The 20,307-nt window shown below is 33.1% G+C and overlaps 2 protein-coding genes across 5 annotated transcripts; one reads left to right on the top strand and one right to left on the bottom strand.

The window, feature by feature from the left end:
* Positions 1-1,412: 1,412 nt before the first annotated feature.
* On the bottom strand, positions 1,413-8,714 carry LOC148203174 (aminopeptidase M1-like). Its single transcript, XM_088105710.1, has 19 exons — positions 8,451-8,714; positions 8,131-8,276; positions 7,348-7,450; positions 6,931-7,117; positions 6,754-6,847; positions 5,703-5,856; positions 5,479-5,583; positions 5,027-5,143; positions 4,574-4,687; positions 4,035-4,217; positions 3,652-3,934; positions 3,446-3,567; positions 3,267-3,364; positions 2,800-2,977; positions 2,607-2,721; positions 2,467-2,534; positions 2,269-2,343; positions 1,961-2,038; positions 1,413-1,856 (listed from the first exon to the last, which is right to left on the bottom strand). Exons 1-19 carry the CDS (start codon positions 8,664-8,666, stop codon positions 1,671-1,673), a joined length of 2,622 nt encoding a protein of 873 aa, XP_087961836.1. The 5' UTR covers positions 8,667-8,714; the 3' UTR covers positions 1,413-1,670.
* Positions 8,715-10,163: 1,449 nt separating this feature from the next.
* On the top strand, positions 10,164-13,509 carry LOC148203173 (uncharacterized protein At4g33100-like). 4 transcript variants are annotated; one of them, XR_015784021.1, is made up of 5 exons: positions 10,164-10,454; positions 10,533-10,617; positions 10,695-10,790; positions 11,031-11,112; positions 13,276-13,509. XR_015784021.1 is itself a non-coding variant. In XM_088105713.1 (4 exons), exons 1-3 carry the CDS (start codon positions 10,369-10,371, stop codon positions 10,773-10,775), a joined length of 252 nt encoding a protein of 83 aa, XP_087961839.1. In that variant the 5' UTR covers positions 10,164-10,368; the 3' UTR covers positions 10,776-10,790; positions 13,265-13,509. The 4 variants fall into 4 exon arrangements, 2 of the variants coding, with proteins under 2 accessions (XP_087961839.1, XP_087961838.1); XR_015784022.1 differs by having other exon boundaries at positions 13,265-13,509; XM_088105713.1 differs by lacking the exon at positions 11,031-11,112 and having other exon boundaries at positions 13,265-13,509.
* The last annotated feature ends 6,798 nt before the right edge of the window (positions 13,510-20,307 follow it).

Here is a 20,307-nt window from a genome sequence, read left to right as displayed (position 1 = left end):
TTCTTCTTTTCTTAAAAAGATCACTGTAGATTGATCAACTTTTAAGATATTTATTTATATTCATTCAACCATTCAGGTTGCCATTTTAAAGATATTTTCCTTTTTCATGGCTGTGATTTATGAAACATAAATATCCAAACATTGGAGTTCTGATTCAGATTGCTGCGAGCACTAGGACAGACTTTAGGTCCTACGTGTCTGCCTGTGTGCTGCTTTCTTCTTTTGCAACAAAATAAAACTGGAAGAAAATGACTTCTGAGCCGCCAGGGGCAAGGTTGTTGCATTCTCCAACTTTGTTTTGCACCTCTAAAATGTTTAATTTGCTAAAAATCAAAATAATACAGAAAACCACCAACTAAGAAATTAAGAATAGAAATATTTATAAGAATTAAAAGTTTTCTTGATTAAAATGTATTATCATGATTATTATTAAACAAATAACTTGTTATCCGTCAGAGCAAGGTTGAAGTTAAAATTTGTAACTTTAATTTCTACAAAGAATTTAAATGTTAAAGAAAATATAAAAGATAGTATCATAAAATGATTTTTTTACAGGAGTAAAATGTTCTTAAAGAATTAAAATTGAATATTCATAATTTCAAATATTCATCTGAACATTGATGTTCTAACACTTCATTTTTTTCTTAAATTAGTGTCTAATTAATTTTTCCTTTATCTCCTCCTTCACACCTCATAGCGCACCATTCATCAGAACACATCCTTCACATCTCAGAACGCACAGTTATAGAGCGATACTCCAGGAAACAGATATACAGTGGAGATGACGAGATGGAGCTGTAACTCAAAGGATTAGAGCACGTGACTACGAACCACAGGTGGCAAGGGTTCGAATCCCTTCTCGACCGGCCAAAAAAGGGACTTGAGGGTAAAAAAATCATGATCGGACTAGTAGACCCAAAGCTATGGAACTTGTGAATAGTTTGTAAAAATGGAACACTTCATTTTTTCTTTAAATTAGTGTCTAGTTATTTTCTTGATAAAAATCTACGAGTGCCTTATAAAGAAGAGTCATATACATATTACTACATTCTGAAAAAAGAAATAAAATAGTTATTGAACTCATCATTGTGTTCCAACTAACGTCTATAGTCTCTTAATCTTCGACAAACAAAGACATACACGTTTACAATTACACACACACAGTAACAGTGTTTAAATAAGATTAAATTATGTATGAAATCAGATTACTTTATGGCTGGTCCTTTGCTAAGCAGATAACTGGTGTAATTAGCAACTAGGTGGAGCCACATGACATGGAACTTTTGTCAAATTTCCCACATTAAAAATTCTAGCATAACTCATCTTCTAGTTATCTCTGCACACCCCACAAGCAGTACCCTAATCTACGAGACATGGTAGGACAGGCAAATGCTTCAAAGCTATGCGAGGTGTATAAAAACCAGTCAACAATATTGTGACAATCTATGTCACATTAATTATGGTAACTGGAGTAAAATAGGCCACTTTTAAATAACAAAAAAACCCACATTTAAAAAGGACACAATTGATATATTTAAACCCACGAAATGACATATTGAGTCTATTTTTATTCCTAGGTGAGGCAACTCGCGAGGTTCATCCTCAGCAAAGACAGTAAGGTTGACTGAGTGAAGAAAGTTTAAGTAACATGTTCAGAAAAGACAGCAAGACTAATATTTTCTGTATGCCAGTTCCCTCACAGCATCAGTAAGGCTGTCTTCCTTCCGAATACTCTCAACCCAGTTTGCGTTGATATTAACCCGCTCAAGGCTCTGCCTTAAAGTTCTTGCAATGGAAGGCGTAGCATGGCTAGCAAAGAATTCTTCTACCTCCTTGGCCTTCTCAAAGGATGCAAACTGCACCAACAATAAAAAATGGAGAATTATAGATAAACATTCCAGAGGGAAACTCGAGTATCAATGGGACAAAGCAGGTTGAAGAGGGTTTTTATGAGACGAACCGGTGAGACAACTGCACTGACAAAGCGGGTTATCAGAAATCCTGAACCATATGTTTTTATGAGGTGTTCCCAATTTTCCTGCATAACATTGAGAACATTGAGAATATCATAAAAGAATGGGGGAAAGGGTTTAAAAGAAAAGTGTACGTTTGTTTCATGAACTCGTGATCTCAATCAGAATTTTTGTTTTTTTTCGTCAAAATCAAATATAATCGTTGTACATCAATTGACAAAAAATGACATTGCTAAGGACAACTAACAAATACAAAATTTAATGTGTTTAAGTACTAGTTCTGGGTTGTTTATACCTTAAGCCATGCCCAAGCTACATCTCGTCCTTCTCTATTAACAGCAAGTCCAAAAACGGCATCCTGGCTCCGAACCTTAACATCATATAACAACATCGCAAGTTAACATTTTAATATACATTGCGCAAACCAAAAAAATAATCAGCTGATAATGTGAGTATGCGCATTCTGACTTCAAAATATCAGAAAAAAGGTTACCTCAGATGACAACATAAAGTTAAGAGCTTCAAGAATTAGATCTGGATCACGTGAAGATGACAGAGAGCCTACAATTGTAGAAAATATTAGTATCAAGACCCAGAAGCTAGTGTATGCTCTCAGAGAAGATATTTCATTACCAAGAATTCGTGTTTTCTCCTGGCTTAGGTCAGTTTCTCTATATACTTTCAAAAGGGATTCATAACCGGATCGATTAGATTTGCTTGCCCCTTGCATTACAGCTACATATGCTGCCTGCCAACATTTCACACTAATAATCAGCAGAAGAGTCCATAGGGAGATTTCATACATTAAAATGAAGATGCGGCCAACCTTTCTTGTATCAGGCGGGAGAAGTGGTGTATTCCTGTCCTCTAAGAATGCTTGAAAACGCTCGCTTGCTTCTTCCAGTGTTAAATCATGACCAAGCAAAGCAAGAGCAGTCAATATTTCTCCTCTCAACATTGCATCTAGATGACTTTCTCCTGGTTTAGGCTCCCAACCAAGCCTCCTGCAAGGCAATGCCAATATGAGATAAGTAGAAGCCAAGATCTAATAAAAACTACTACAAAAAGTGCATAGCCAATGTTATCTTATTTAGGTCATCCAAATTCCAGATCTTCCAATACCTTTATCCCCCAGTGTGAGTACCAGCCACATTACCACATACAAACATGATTCTAGCAGATGACTTTCCAATCACCATGCAAAGCTATAGAAATTATACGTAGTCTATAAATTCTTATTAACAGAAACACTAACACTATCTTCTTCCCAGGATCATGCATTCAGCAACTTACTCAGCACAGTGCTGGAGAAGACCAATAAAGAACTGCCTGAAATAATCTAGCAATTGAGGTACAGCATCGGCTGCAATGCGTTCAACTTTAAGAGTTATCTGTCAAACAAAAGTATTGGAGTTACATTCAACATATATAGCCTACGTAAGGAATGAACATGATTTGGATTATAATATTACAGTTATTAGGTTAGACAGCACGGTATAATCAACTTCCTCTCTGTATGATCCCATCAAGTTAATCAAGGACGTTAATGATTCTTGGCGAGCCATACAAAGTGCAAATGCATCATCCAGAACGCCTATCAAAGTAAATAACTCGCAAGTTATCAATCTTTTCCTTTACTACCATTGGAAATAAATTTTCAAGTGACTATTTAATTTACCAAATCGGTCTGAGGGAGATAAGAGTTGCTTCTCTACTGCATATCTAAGTTTAGCAGCAATCACCTCATCGTATTTCACCCTGTAAAAACCAGCCTGATCCACATTTAGTTTAATCCAATAATTTACACTTATGTCTGCGGTACCAATGAAGTCTTTGACGTCATGTGCATCAGATTTTGTTTGCAAGAGGAAACTCTTGCGGACCTCATAAGTGCCAGAGCATAATGTTACTGGAACAATCCATTGGCCTTCTCCTTGAGCACCGCTTGACAAGAATTGTGACTGTCAATAAATGTACAAAGCTTACACATGAGATATGATGGATTTTTTCTCATAACATAATCGTATAAAAATCAAATGAAAGGTCAAGATGCAATGAAACCTGATCAAATTCCAATTTCTGCTCATTGACTTTAACAGATACAACAGGATATCCCATCTGCTTTGTCCATGAGTTCATTAACTTGTTCACAGGTTCACCAGATTCTGCCTCAAGTGCAGCCCAGAGATCCTCAGTCTTAGCATTTGAGCAAGCATATTTTTTTATATATGAAGCCAGCGACCTCTGGTCACAGGAAAAAACAATGTAATAGCATGAATGCATGATATATAACTCAATCACATTTACAAGGATTTTTAGAATCCAAACTTCTTAAAAGCCATAAGATAATATATAAAGTGCCTGTAACAGTGAATTACATATAAAATACCTCCAATTTATGTACCACAAACTAAACTGTACAACCTACCTAATTTAAAAGTACAAAAACCAAAGTCAATTTAGTTGAGACAGAACTCTACCCCCAACAATAGTTTACTGATGCACTAGATGATAAATATATTTTATTATGCTTACATGAAGAGTTCACTGTTTTATCCCATCAAATTTGACATTGAATACGAAAGGGACCAAGTACTAACCTGAAAGCATTCAGCACCGAGATAGCTTTGTAGCATCCTAATAACAGATGCACCTTTTCTATAACTTATTGCATCAAATATTTCATCAATCTCACAAGCATGATTTATATCCACCTTCAAACATAATTTGCATAAGTTAAAAATTTAAAATGCACTAAAGACTGATAACATGGTGTGAACATTTTAACCCAAGAAAAAAATATAAGTTCAATTTAGTTATACTTTAATAATATATATATATATATATATATATATATATATATATATATATATGTGTGTGTGTGTGTGTGTGTGTGTGTGTGTGTGTGTGTGTGTGTGTGTTTAGTATTATATAACAAATAATTATAGTTACATTTAATTAATATTCATGAAATCACAGAGTCATATAAAATTAGCCAAATTTGTTATCTGAGACAGACCAAACCCACAAAAAACTTGACCATCAAACAATACCTCAATTGGGTGGGATTCTGCAAGTCCATCCAACCTAAGACCCTCAGTGGATTCATGAAGAAATTGAGACCATATTTTCCACTCAGGAAACAAGCTATCGGTTGCTAAATAGCTCACCTGACCATCCCAAAAGAAGAGAAGAGGATTTAAAATATCAACTAGTTAACTAGTTATAATGTTAAAAAAAATGAAATAAAGGTCAGTAAACCAAACACCAGCTCTGCAATGGAATAAATTTTTGGATGTATGATCCACACAACTTACACTTCAACTATGTAAGAAAATAAAGAATTATTTTGTTGAAAACAATTACACAAATGTAACGATCAAAACCTTTAAAAAAGAAAATAAAAACAAGTTGAAAATAATAGGAAGATTATAAAACTATTTTTTTTCCTAATAATTATTGAGATATTGGGAATATTTTTTATCCTAATAAGTACAACTCTCACCCATGTTGCAAAACCTTCATTCAGCCATAAATGTGTCCACCACTCCATTGTAACAAGATTGCCAAACCACTGGTGAGCTAGTTCGTGAGCTACGACAGTTGCAACCTTAACAGTAAAAAAACATTTTGTCCTTCAGTTATAATAAAATAAGTAGTTTTGAAATTAAGATTAGGAAGCCCCAAGTAAACAAGACTAACGACAAACTTCATGGTTAAGAAGAGTACCCTCTGTTTGTTTGCAGCCGCAGAATGCTGCTCATCATATAGCAAAGCAGTCTCCCGATATGTAACCAAACCATAATTCTCCATGGCTCCAGCAGCAAAATCAGGGATCGCAATCATATCCAATTTTGGCAGAGAGTAAGGAGTAGCGAAGTAACTATTAAATTATCAGTTAGTCGAGTAATGAATGATAAACAGTGGCATGAAGATTAACATGTAAATTAATTATTAGCCACTTATGTTGCCCGTATAAACTGATAAATCAAGAAAGATAATGTGACTGACAGTCAATACATAAAAATAGAAAGACCCAAGGAAACTGAAGAAGAGATTAGAGAGAACAAAAGATCTTTTGTAAAATGAGAAATTCTGTCTTAAATATGTTGGAGATGTTCCTTCTAAAGCATCAACCATATTCTAGAGTCAAGTGCTTATCAAACATAACTTAACTACTTGATAGTTAAGCTAGCTTATGAACTTAATCACCTCATTTATGAAAAAGTTGCCACTTCTCACTCATCCATTGAAAGGGATGCTCGGCAACCATGGAATTCATCACCCTTGGTTTGTTTTGCTTCTCTTAACCTTCTTGGTAACCTGCCTTCTAAACCTATAAATAGAAGGCTTTTCCTTTATACAAAACACCCTTGAGAGTTTGACACCCTTAGCTTAGATTCTTAGCTTGGAAAGTTTGTTTAAGTGGTGAATCGTGCACCTATCCTTGAATCACTTCAAGTTGGCGTGTCCTTCCTTATCCCTCACCTTATCCATTTGATTTTCATTTTACTCATTAGTTTCTTATTTGTTTTCTACATGGCAGAAGACTCCCGTGCTTTTTGGAGGAGAGTTTTTATTCCAAATCTTTCTAAGAGTTAATAGATCTTTCAAGTTTTAAGAAGGACACCATCACAAATTACTTGGCTAAATGGTTGTCAACTTATATTATAATGATAATGATTTGCAACCATAAAATGGAAATTGAAAATAAATGATGTCTTGGATTATTTGCAATGAATTTTCTGTCTAAGAAGCCAATATTGTAACGGTTCCATACTTTTTGTAAAGTTCCAAAGTTTTCACAGCCACATCAAGCGCAAATTTCCCCTGGTTTGCCTTACCAACTTGACCATACACTCGGACTTTGACACCTGTAGAGATGTCGAATTCAATTATGAGCGGGAAGGTAATAAACAACTAAAACCTAAAATGTAAAGAGAAAACATGCTTTTACCGTCAGAGGTGTGATCTTCCACATAATCAAACAAACCAACGACAACAGCAACCAAGTATGTAGACATGATTGGTGATTCTTCATATGAAACTGTTTTTAGATTTCCATTTGTTATTTCTTCAGCAACTGGCATGTTGGAAAGAGCAACAAGCTCTGAAGGCACATCCAATGTGATCTTGAAAGTAGCCTACAAGATTAAACAAACAACGTGAAGAAATAAGTTCGTCAAAACAAGTTGAATACCAAAATCCATCCAGACTTGTCCATCCTCGTAGCCCTTACCACCCAAGACATGAACTCAAAACGTTATTATTTGAAGTGTTTGGCTTGCACCGTTGCAACAATAAATATTTTAGCCTTGTGAGTTCTGACAGAAGGTTCATTTAGAAGGGAAGAGAAGGAGACAGGTATTCAAACCTTGCAAGCAGGTTCATCCCAACAAGGAAAGCACCGCCTGGCATCAGCCGGTTCAAACTGTGTAACTGCCATAGTCTTCTTCTCACCATTATATTCATAGGTACTACATATAAAAAGTATCCATATAAATTAATTTAAAAACAAAAACTCGAGTAAGACATCCATCTATGTCCTCATAAAAATAGTAAGGCGATCTAGGATCCTGTTTGGGTAAATCTGTTCGTAAATACTTCTATGATGAAAAATAAAATAAAATGATAAAACGAATTGAGTTTCTGCCGTGCATTAAGATATTCTTATGCACTACAGCTTTTTAAAAGTTACATGAAAGAGTTTTTACAACGGTTAAGTACATAGTTAATTTTAGATCATGGGAGAAGTTCATTTCATTTTACCTTCTACTTTCTTCTTTTTCAGACAGCAAACGATACCGTCTTTTCTAAGGTTTACAATAACATTCCTGATAGGTACACAATGTAACGCTTTTAAACAATTAAGGAAATTAGCGTAATGTATAAAGAGTTCCATTGTAATGTTTATCAAATAATTAAGGTGTTAGTTTAGGGATAAAAAAAGGGATACCGCGTGTAATCCGACTACATCTCAGTGGCAAAGTAATTTAGTCAAACATTTTTAAACACCTTAGGGTTTTGAAATCACCTATATACACTGATAGCCAAGAAATTTAATAACAGAGAATCACGATCAAAATGCAGCCTCAACCAGAATTCAAGTACTTCAGCTTGTATAATATCAAGCAAAACAAACCACAATAACACATACCTTCTGTAGAACCCTTTCATTCTATCGTTCAAGATTCCTTCAAACACAATAGTCAATACACCCAGTCCAACTGGTATTTCCTGTGGGAACTCCAGAACCAGAATCTCATCATTTTCAACCAACTCAATTCGCGAAGGCTTAAAAACCTGTACAGACAACATCCGTTGGTTCTACATCAGCAACAACCCTCCACACAGAGGGACACAACATAATACGAGGTTGTCAGATATGGATAAAATAGCTGCATAGTTATGAATCTTGAATGTACTAGAGAAATAAATATTTATAACAAGGTGTCAAGGGAAGATAATAGAGAGAACCGTGGAAGAATCTCCAATGGTGAATGAAACGGAGTCGGCGGTGACGGAGAGTTCGGCAGCATTAAGAACGATGAAAGAGGTGGGGGCGATGATGTCGAGATTGACGGCGACCGATCCAGCAAAACGGTGCGAGATGAGGTCGGGCTTGAGCCTAATGTCGTACCGTTTGGGAACGGCGAATTTTGGAAGACGAGGTTGTCCTTTGAACTGATCCATTCTCTCTTTCTTCTGTTGTCACTCAGAATTTCACGCTTGTATGATGATGCTGGGAGTGGAAACTGAGGTTAAATGGGGTATTTATAGAGATTGTTCCTGGTTCTGTTCCGTTGAAATGAAAATGAAAAAAATAATAATTTGAAGCTAAATTATTCATAATTATGCCAGTTCAAACTATCATAATCTGCATTTTACTGAATTAAAATATGTTTTAACTGATTGAATTAAAATAGTGACTTAAACTATTTGGCAATCCCTACTTTAGTAACTTCAAAATCTAAGATATATTGATCCAAGTCTCATTATTGTGCTTGAGGAACTTGAACTAAAGCTCAAACTTATTATTAATTTTATTATTAAAAATAAAAATATTATTATTAATTCGAATTTGGACAATTTCATAGAACTTGTCTTTCTATATGAACACTATTTTCAATATTAAATGTACTTTTTAAAGAATTCAAACTTAAAATATGTCATTATACAATAACTTAATATTGTGTTTGGATTAGAGACTAAATTTGAATGATAATTTTTTTATATTAATATATTTAAAAAATAATTTATAAAATAAAATTTAAAAAATATTTGGTATAAACAATACTTTTCAAAATACAAATTAGAATTAAACAATTTAAATTAGAATAAAAAATCACTGAAAAATTAATAAATAAAAAAAAGTTATATTTCAAAATAAAAAAATATTAAAATTAATTAATTTACAAAAATATTATACAATAAAACATATATTAATAAAATATTAAATCAAATTATTTTTATTTAATTAAAACATAAGTATATATTAATAAAATATTAATAATATATTTATTAAAAATTTATAAATATTTATAGTTTATCTTTTGTAATATTAATATATCATAGTCTATTATTTTGTAAAATTAATTATTATTGAAATATTTTATTAATATTTAGGTTTTTAATTTATTATAAAATAGTAAAATAGATATATATTAGTTTTGTTTTTTAATCCACTCTATGTTTCGCGAAAAATCTTTTCGAGGAAAAATCTCCTTTCGTCATTCTTCGTATTTTTCATGTGGTTTTTTCAAATTGAGTAGATATCCATAATATGATTTTTATAGATACAAGCAGAAGCTAAATAATAGAATTCACCGATTTATTTGTCTTTTTTATGTATTATATACTAAAATGTTAGAAATTTTTAATTGATTTTTTTTTTACAAACTACAATTAGCTCGTAATTTTTTTCTAGTAACACCTAAAATTCCATCCAGTCTAATATTTGGACAGACACTCTCAATTTGAATTTATACACCAGTTGAAACTTATTTATTTAAAAAGTTAATGACTAAAATGATGAAAACTTAAAAACTAATTGATAGAATTAAAAGTATTTGATAAGTGTATGTAATAAGTTATTTAATAAACATTAAAAATTACATTTTATTTGCCTTTTTACTATTGCGAAACTTACCATGACAAAAATTAAAGCTAGAAACTTGAACAAGAAAGTAGAGTGTCTTTGCCTCTTATTTTCAAAAACAAAAAAAGTTGCAGAAGGTTGAGAATTGAAACCTTATGATATGTTGAAGTGTAGTATGACACACTGACTACAGAACACATACAGGTGTGGAACCGTTCTTTAATCTGAAAGCTCCAATCTTTGTGACAGGAACAGGGTTGGCAGCCAGCAGCCAGCAGCCATTGGTACTTCCATGAGATGAGGGAGAAGAAAGCCTCCAAATCTTTATCTTCAACCTCTCTTTGTGCCACACTTCGTGACGCATACCACAATTGCTTCAACAGGTTGCATTCCTAAACTTTCTTGTCCCTAATTTGTTCCCCCCCTCTGGTTTTCCTCAAACCCTAATTCCAATTTCCAAGGTGGTACGCCGAGAAATTCATGAAGGGTCACTGGGACAAACAAGATTGCGTTTCTGAGTGGCAGAAATACCGGGAGTGCCTTTCTGTAGGTCTTCACTTAGTTACTTACACGCTTTTGATCCATGCAACTTTTCGTGAAAATTTAATTGTAGCTTTTGGCAGCAACATTTGGAAGATAAGCATCTGATTGGTTTCTTACAAGCTGAAGGCATTGTTCAAGACAGTGGTGTTACTTCTCAGTAACTTGTGGAGAGTAAGGTGATTCAGACATCAATTGTATAACTTCATTGCTTAGCTTTTTATTGTTTTTTTTTTCTATCAGCACTTAGCTTTTAGTTTTGTTGATATGCATTTTTAAAACATTTATATATATATATATATATATATATATATATATATATATATATATATATATATATATATATATATATATATATATATATATTTGTACAGTTGATATGCTGTTTAAGAAATAGAAACTGTGGCTGTACGCATCAGGTTTAAGAAGGGACCAAGGCAATGGTCATTGCATTCTTCAGTAGGATGTCAAGTTACAGGATTAGTTGACAGAGCTTTAAATGTGAGTAGGTCTATTGTTGTTTTACCCATTTGTGGTGTTTACGGAGTTGAATGTCCATACCTGTGCTTTAGGCAAGATTGAGTCATTTGTCATTAATGTTTCATTGGTGTTTGCTTGTTTTCCTGCTTCATCAAGTGGTTGCCTTTAGTTCCTTTCTTGCTCTCATTGTAGAATGGCCTTGAGTTCATCTCTTTCTTGTTACAAGTTTCTTGATCTACAACTCATTAATGTAGTCACAAAAATACACTCTCGTATGTGGTTGGGATCTTACTCGTAACTTCATGTGTATGACGTTAAAACACAGAGAAATGCATTTAGGGTGGAAGGAAAGACTTCGTCCAACGAAAAGTAACCAAAAACAATAAACCCGGAAAGCTCTGCTACATGGCAAAATCACACATGGCAACTCCCTTGAAACAGCCACGGAACATTGTGCTTCGACTAAATGCAATTTTTGGTTGAAGAGACTTCATACCGCCCCAAATTTGTCTCATGATTTTGCCACAAATTTCCTTTCATAATATTACAAGTGCTGGTTGAAAACTGTTTTCTTCCTATCACCAGTGTCTATGAAAGTTTAATTAAACTGTTTATTGAATACAAGAAACCTGCCTTTCCTAGGTAGCATAAATTAGCAAACATGACTTTGAAAAAAACAATTAGAGCTATTTAAAGAAATGTTTTGGAACAGAAAAGGAACGGGTGTAGTGAGAAAAAAAATTGGAACTCTTTGTTGGGAGCATTTTTTAGGACCCAATGGAAATAGGGTCGCAGTTTGGATAAGTGAAGGAATAGAATAATTTTATTTTCTCTACATCTCCATTATCTTACCCCCATTTAAGCGTCCAAACGGTTGGTTAATTCTTCATTCCATACACATCCAAAGTTTCAAATAGTAGGATTGAACAAAAAGTATATACCTACTCATCAAAGCAAGCAATTGTCACTCAACCCATCATGGTGAACCCAACGTCTTCTGTCAATCTGTCATTAATGACAGGTCTTTTATGAAGTGAACCTGTTGTGAGCAGTCCCTTGAAAGCTCTGGTTCTATTTCTAACTAACATTCTGTTTTTTCAATTTCAAACCTCTCACGTTGTGTTTTTAAATTTTTAACTTCCCTTATTCTGTTCTTATGATATGTCTTGTAATTTTTTAATTATTGATTCTTGGCTTTTTGGTTTCTCAAACTTATTTTAAGTTATCCACATTACAGAAACGTTGGTTCTTAGATTAAACAGTGTTCGGATACTATGATACGTTTTTTATTTTTTTTTTGTATTAGGTAAACCTTCTTATAGCAAGAAGCCTTCTGGCACAAGGGTACAAAGGTTTCTTTATTTTTGTATTATGTAAACTGCTATCAGCTGAGTTTACACTTACTAGCTCATCATGAGTTTCGGGTAGATTATGTAGTTTGACAATCTAGAAAATGAGTTATGGGATGCACGGCCCTAGAATATATTAGGCACTCTTTCAACTGCATTCTGGATCTCTAAAGTTACACTGTTGTTGGGGGTGGGGGGGTATTGAGCTGTCTTGCAAAGCTCATGTGACATCACCCAAATATTTTGAAGAAATGACTTTTAGGCCAGTCAAATTGACCTCCTTGCATACAAATGTAAACACTCATCATGATTTCATGAGTTAAATCCCAAGTTTCATGAGCACCACAACAGCTGTGTCCTAGCCTGAACAATCCGTAACAGCTATATCTCATGCTCCTAGTTTGAATGAATCCCTCACTGTTTTCCGCATCGAACCTAGTTGTCAATGCAGCAATGAGTTGAACCTAGCATCCACCTTTATATAAGTATTCCGGACCATGGGAAGAATTAGTTATGTTCTGTTTATGCCCCTGCTATTAACAAATGTTGTAATTTGTGAATTTATCCATTCAATTTGAATTTGTTATCTGCTGTTGCATTCATTGTACTCTAAGCTATTCCCACTATAGATATCTGAAATTGGTCATATTAGATTACTTTTGGATACTCTAATAACTTTTTTAATATTATTACCGTATTAAGTGAATTATTACGAGTTTTTTGTGCCTTACAAATTTATGTAAACTCTTGAGCTTGAAAACCTTGTTAGACACATCTTTCTTGTCATATTGCCCTGTAGTAAGTTGGGCATTATGAGTTTGTAGTTTTGGTGCAGGTAACTGACTGCCAACGGAGAAAGCTTATTCCTGTGATGATCATTGTTGATGTGGTATTATGTCCGCTACCTGTGCGCTGTATCTTTGTTTGAATAGAGCAAGCTTTGTATTTCTGTAAGAAATCTTTCTGGTTTATGGATTATGGAAATCAATTGTAGTATCGTTATTTCTATTTATTTTTTTTGGACTTTGGATCTTGTTGCAAAAAGGAAAAATTCAAATTTAGTTTTGCTTATTGGTGTAATATAATTAGATTGATAGTACTATAGTTTAACTAATGCAATATTTAAATTTGTTTGTATATAAATATTTAAAAGTAAGTATCACTTAAAATATATGAATATTAGTTTAACAAATAGATTTTAAATAAATAAAATTGTCTAAAATATACCATACTTCTCTATTTTGAATTAAAATTTATACTCACCTCACTTCAGAGGTGATATACACGGCAATCCATCTTAACATAAATAAAAACTATAAGAACTAAATTTTATAAGTGTTTTTCTTTTTTTCACTCTTTGCAATTCCTAATATTAATGAGATGTATTTCTATTGTTAAAATATCTGTAATAGTTTTTATTCATTTAATCTTATTTATTATTAATATTTTTATTAGCATTGCGTTGACATATCTGAATGATCTAAGTAAAGTTTCAAAAATGTTTCCGGTAAAAAATAAAATTAGACTTTTAAAAAAGCTTCCACGTTAATGTATTTCATTGATCTTAGAAAATAGTTCAAAACTAAGAACATTTTACTTTTGAGTAAAGCAATTAATATAAGAAACATTCAGATTGATTCTTATAGAAGAGGTTTCAATAGCATTGATGACGAGAGTGGAAGAAAAGCAAAGTTAGAGTAGAAATGGCTTGAGCAGAGGCGATTGTCTGAAATTTATTGTTAAGAACTTAAGTATAAATCTAAATTTTATATTAAATAAAAATAAATCATCATTTTAAAATTTTAAATTAAAAATGATGTTAAATTTTTATGTAATTAAACTTAAATTTTACTAATGTCGTGTCTTTCCATATTTATAAAAGTTGTGTTTGATCACTACAGCAAGTATAGAGTAAAATGTTCCGAAGTTGGCGGTGAGAGTGAAAGTGACCGTATCCATCTAATTCAGAAACAGTATTTGAGGGTGAGAGTGTTATTTCGTGTCGTGCTGTGTTCAGTGTGTAAAAGCGACTTGTTTCCCATCAAATTCATTAAGAGTTGTGTCTGTGTGCACCGACATCTCACATCACAAAGTTTTGTCTTTCAATATATTAACCTTTCTGCTAAGTTTTCAAAACAATGTGGTCCAATCAAACCTTTCATTTCCTTTTTTTCTCTTTTCTTTTCTGTCACTGTTCGCTTACCATGTCAATCTTAAGTGTGAACGCAAAGAAACAACTAACTTCCATCCCTATACTATAATAATACCACACAAACATGTAAAACCCTTAATTCGTGTCAGCCATCAATTAAATATGCAAAGCCGACGTGTTTGCCATGCACTTCTTTTCTTCACACCCAAAGGGGTGTGTTGGGGAAGATATTAGAGTAACTGGATAACAAGATTATCATGTGCTAATCATGATTCTTGTTCATTTTTATACAGTATATAATTACATGTCATTAATTTACTTTTTTCTGAATAAAAAGACTCGAATAAGTCAAATAAAAATTAGTGAAGACTGTAACTACAAGGTGAACTTACAGCTTGTACATTCCTATCAACGTATATATTTTTGCATATCATATACAAAAGTTTGATTCAATCATTTTAGTACTTTGCCTCAACTAAGGAATGAGAAAGTATAACAAACAAATAAAGAAGTATAGATGTGGATTCAGGGTTAGAGAACATCATAGAAGTATTAGCTACCATCACTTGTAACGAGCAAAAACTGTTCTGTTTCTGTACCGGGTCTTTTCTTACAACCATATTGGACAGTGAAAATGTTCTCTGGTTGCATCATTTAAAAAACTGAGCTACTCAGAATGGTTCTAGTTTAAGCATAAACCATGAAGACTTTATGTTTCGCTTGGACAGTGAAGCGGTTGATAGTTTGCGAAGGATCATTTTCCTATCTTCCAGAAATTAATGCAGGAGGTACATTCGTTCTGTTTTCAAGCAATGGATGGTATAATATAAATGAGAATATTCTGTTTTTTTTATTAAATCGCTGAGAAATACAGCACAGAAGAATGATTTTACTTACTAAATTATCTCTCGTTTAGATAGTTAAAGGAACTAGAATCTTTCAAGTACGTGAATCTTATAGATAAAACCTGGCACCAACGATTACAATTGATCAAATATTTGTGGGAGGGGCAAATATACCTTTTAGTTACAAAGCCCCTTCTACAAACAATGATGAATGCCTTGATTGAATTCTATATGTCTAAATTAAAAAACAACCAAAAGAATTAATTATACATACATGATCTGAACCTTAAGTTTTCAATTCTAAATTATAATCAAAGAAAAGAAGTGCCAGCTAGTCCATGGTGCAAAAGGTTATGAGCAATTGCATCCCTAGCCTTCAAGGAGCTAACAGATCTCAAGGGAACCTCTGGCTCCACCACCAAATCATCATCATCATCGTCAACAACATCATCATCAATCTTCAACAACTCAGGATCCATTTCCTCATTCTTCAACTCACATATATTATGCAAAACACAACAAGCCCCGAGCACAAGAGGCAAATCTTGAAGCTTCACCTCAGTCCTCTTTCGCAAGCAACCCCACCTTCCTTTCAACCTCCCAAATGCATCCTTAGCAACCCTCCGAACCCCCCCAATCTTCTCATTGAAAGCATGCTGCGTCCAAGTGAGATTCTGCTGCGTATAAGGCACCAGAACCCAATCCAACAAAGGGTACCCGGAACCCCCAACAATCCAAACCCCACTGAGATTAAGTCCACCATTATTAGCCCTCTGAAAAAGTGCCGACTTTTCCAACACCTGCTCATTACCCATCGAACCAGGCCACCCAATGCATACATCGGTGAAAACCCCTCTATGGTCGACAACACCCTGAACAGTCACTGAATATGAAGTCTTGTGGTTCCTCTCAGTGTGCCTCTTGTTGAAGTAAGCAGAGACACTCATCTTAGGAGCTATGATGGGAACATGAGAAGTGAACATGGATCCCACAACGTTGGGGATCCCAGAAACGTTCTCAAACTCACCCTTGATGTCCCTCAAGACAACAGCATTAGGCCATTGCAAATACTTTGGCATAAGCACTCTCTTTATGGCAGTGCAAACCTCAAGAACCAGTTTGTGGCAAGTGGATATCCCCAAACCGAACCTTTTCGAAACCACGCTCAGAGGGTCGCCGGTGGCCAACCGCCACAAACAAACCGCCACCCTTTGCTTCACCGGAATGGCGTTTCGCAGCGTCGTGTCCTCCTTCGCAATCACAGAGTTCAGCTCCTCGCAGATCGCTTCGAAAGTCACCCTTCCCATTCTGAACGCTTTCCGGAACTCTTCTTCCGGAAATTCGGCTTTGTTACACTCCTCCCACCACGCCCCCGAACGCTCCTTCACCCAAACTCGCCGGTGACTCACCGAGTCACCGCCGACCTTGTTTCTCTTTCTCGGATTGGACTCTTCCACCTCGCTGTAGTAACCATCGATCATGCCCTTCATTTTTTCGCGTTCTTCTTTTTCTTCTTCGTCTTTCTCTTTTCCATCCATGAACACGATTGTTCTGAGAACACCCTTCAGTTCTCTCTTCTTCTTCGTCTTACGGGTTGCCCCCTCATCGTTCTTCTTACGGCGTTTTGTCGTGGGTTCCTTCATTTCTCGCCGAACGAATTCACGTTCACGGGTCTCTCAGAGTTGCTGCAGTTTTTGTGCAGATAATAATGAACAGTGTTGCGGCTTTCTCTTCATCTACACACGTACGATACACTGAAGCTGCTTTCTTTTGCCACTCTTCCTCTTTCCGACCATGCGTTTTTAACGTGGGATAAACCTCCGTGTGAACGGGTATTTGAAAACTTTCATATGTCACTGTCATCCCAATTTAATATTACGTACTATAGGTGGTGGTGATTGAAGCCGATTCAATCTTCTCAATTATATCTTGATTAATTAAAGAAAAACAACCTTAATCGTGTGTGCGAAGGATGCAAGAAAATAACATTTAGATGGATGTGTTCCACGTACGTTACGGTGGATTATGTGTTCATACTCACTTGAATACATGAATTTAATAATCTGGGTCTCTTTACTTTGTTTTCAGTTTTAATTTAACACCTATCTGCTGTCAATCACAAATCAGTCACATTAGAAAAAATATATAAATTTTACTTTGAATTTTGTTTAAGGTAGCGATAGAAAATTGATGGATTATGTGTGTAACGGTGAATTAATTAATCTAGGGGAGCGACAAGCTGGGAGGAGAATAGTGTGAACACGATTTAGGAGTGGGGCAGTTTTTTTATATTGGATTGGCACTTCTTATTTGGATTTGGTGGGGGTTAGGTAAAGGGTGCTTAAGGTAATTTCGAAAAGAGGAAAAAACTATTTAACCTTTTTAATATATTTTTGGTCTTATGTATACTATCATCTAAAATTGTTAATGTTTAAGTCTAAATATTTAAGAGTATTTTTTAAAATATTTTGACGTAATATTCCTGGATTCTTATTAATCAAACTTAATTTTAGTTTAAATGAAAGAAAAGAGAATTGATAATTTTTATTTTTTTATTTTTTTTAAATTGTGGTTACTTGGAACAATACAAAAAAATAAAATAAAATCCACGGATATGTACAAAATAATTGATAAAAAAAAATGCGAAAAGAAAGAAAAACGTGCCCTATTTTTCTATACTACATTTACCTTGTTTGGTCACTTTATTTCATACTTAAGTAGAAATAAATTGAAATATTTTGTATTAATTAATTGTATACTCTGAATAGCTATATAATCAATTATACATCTTTTTTTACGATGAAATTTGTATATTTATATGATCAATTATTGATTGTTATAACTTATTAGTCCAAGGTTTTGTTCACTGGATTTGGGAGAGAGTGATTCAGGAGATTTGAGAGAATTTAAAGATAATTTTTTTTTGTTTATTTCAGTGTATTTAGAGGTGGGTGACAGTGAATTTTGAAGTAAAGTTTGTGAGAATTAGAGTAGGATTTGATTGACGTGACAGATTAAAAAAAATTATTTTCAAATTCACTCTTACCTACTTCCAAATCTACTCAAATAAACAACAAAAAAATTTATCTTCAAATCCTCTCAAATCCCCTTCATCACTCTCTCCCTCAAGTGAACAATAATAGGCAAATATTATTTATCTAATAAATTATACTAGAAGGTAATATGATTATTTTCCATAAACGTGTTTACCTTATAATTTTATTTGCATTTCATTATTTTTATTTCTATTAAACTAAATAACTTTGTATTTTCACTCTTCTCACCTAGTTTTCTCTCCTTTTTCTTTTATCCATTCTCTCTATTTCTATTTCTTTATAACCTTTAAAATAACCTTTAAAAAAACACATATTAATTAGTTGACAAATCGTCAAAATTTTATACATTTTGTTTCAAAACTACCTTTTTTTATTAATACTCACCTTTTTTTATCAAATTATTTTTGTAAATATTGTAAAAATGTAGTTGACAGATATCTTGTGCTAAACTGTTAAAATATTAATGTGCTAATAGTGACATCATTATGTGTAATTTAACAAAATGTAAGAAATGTTAATATACGTTATTTTAAATTTAATCAAATTATTAATTTCATTTATTTATTAAATAACTAAGTTAACGTCTAATTATTTTTGCAAATTAATATCTGTTTGTTCTTGGAGGCTTCTGGTGTTGCGTCTGTTAAGGCATTGCATGAAAGAGTTGAATAGTTTGGAGCATGCATGCACATTCAGACGTTCCTTTGGGTCCCATTTTGACATGCTAATTCAACAATTAACACTACTTTTCACTATTTCTCTCTCCAATTCATACCATGAAAAGCTCCAAATCATGAATGCTGAACCCTTAATTTCAGAAAATCAGGTGAAAAAGGAAGAAAGAAAACAGACCCAAACCATTCACATGCATTTTTTTTGGCAATTTTTTCAACATAGTTAAAGACTATCCAAAGGATATATTAACCAATTTTTAATTTTCAATTACGCTTACTTGACCGATCTATTGTGTTTCACATCTCCATAAATATTTCAAAGAAAAAAAAAACAAAGTTTAAATTAAATTTATATATAAACAAAAATTGAAGATGAATAGTTAATGTTTACATTTCAATTTCTTTTTTCATTTTCATCTCCAAAAGGTATTTATTTATTTATAATATAAAGAAAATATTTCAAATATATTATTGTAAAAGAAAACAAAAAATAAAAGATAAATGATTGCTTGTGTAACAAGAAAAACATATTCTTGCACACTCAGGTTTTCTTCTATTTCTTAGCCAACTAAACGTTTTCCAGGAAATTGATGAGTTTTGTTGTAATTATAAAACTAACTAATCATTACAACGAAAAGCATCTTTGTCACAAAATATATATAATTAAAAATATATGGTATTACTTTATAAGGCTAGTTTTCTAAACCAAAAAGAAAAATAAAACAAAAATAATACTTTGAAACACATAATTATATATATATATATATATATATATATATATATATATATATATAAATATAATAAATGTGTCTCAATCTATATTATTATTAAAAAAAATATATCCTTGTCAGCAATCAATTGTATTTGGATCAAGCTTGTCCCACTTTACCTGTCTGACGGACCAGCAACTTTTCTTAAACAAATCCTCCACAAAAACGTGCTACTGGTGAAAAATTAGCTATTGTTTTTTTAAATTAAATTATTAGAATTAATTATAGTAAAAAAAAAGTATTTATGAGTTTATATTTTTAGCTGAATTTATAACATATATCTATGAATCTTTGATAGATAAATAAAAAAAATGAATTGGGTTGATTTCCATTTGGAATTGGTGAAGGGTTGGTCAAAGCAATGCCAAAA

Source organism: Vigna umbellata, chromosome 2 (assembly GCF_029865625.1).
Source record: "Vigna umbellata cultivar VRB3 chromosome 2, Vumbellata_1.0, whole genome shotgun sequence".
Classification (NCBI taxonomy): Eukaryota; Viridiplantae; Streptophyta; class Magnoliopsida; order Fabales; family Fabaceae; genus Vigna; species Vigna umbellata.
The sequence above is the reverse complement of the archived record's forward strand: the minus strand, read 5'-3'. Positions and strand labels throughout refer to the sequence as shown.

What these genes read in the sequence shown, in the direction of transcription:
- LOC148203174 (XM_088105710.1), bottom strand. Translation starts at nt 8,666, where the DNA reads ATGGATCAGTTCAAAGGACAACCTCGTCTTCCAAAATTCGCCGTTCCC. An exon ending in TGCTGTCTAACCTAATAACT is followed by an intron (nt 3,365 to 3,445) that starts GTAATATTATAA and finishes TTTGTTTGACAG; the next exon opens with ATAACTCTTAAAGTTGAACG. An exon ending in TCCCGCCTGATACAAGAAAG is followed by an intron (nt 2,722 to 2,799) that starts GTTGGCCGCATC and finishes AAATGTTGGCAG; the next exon opens with GCAGCATATGTAGCTGTAAT.
- LOC148203173 (XM_088105713.1), top strand. Translation starts at nt 10,369, where the DNA reads ATGAGGGAGAAGAAAGCCTCCAAATCTTTATCTTCAACCTCTCTTTGT. An exon ending in TACCACAATTGCTTCAACAG is followed by an intron (nt 10,455 to 10,532) that starts GTTGCATTCCTA and finishes CCAATTTCCAAG; the next exon opens with GTGGTACGCCGAGAAATTCA. An exon ending in AATACCGGGAGTGCCTTTCT is followed by an intron (nt 10,618 to 10,694) that starts GTAGGTCTTCAC and finishes AGCTTTTGGCAG; the next exon opens with CAACATTTGGAAGATAAGCA.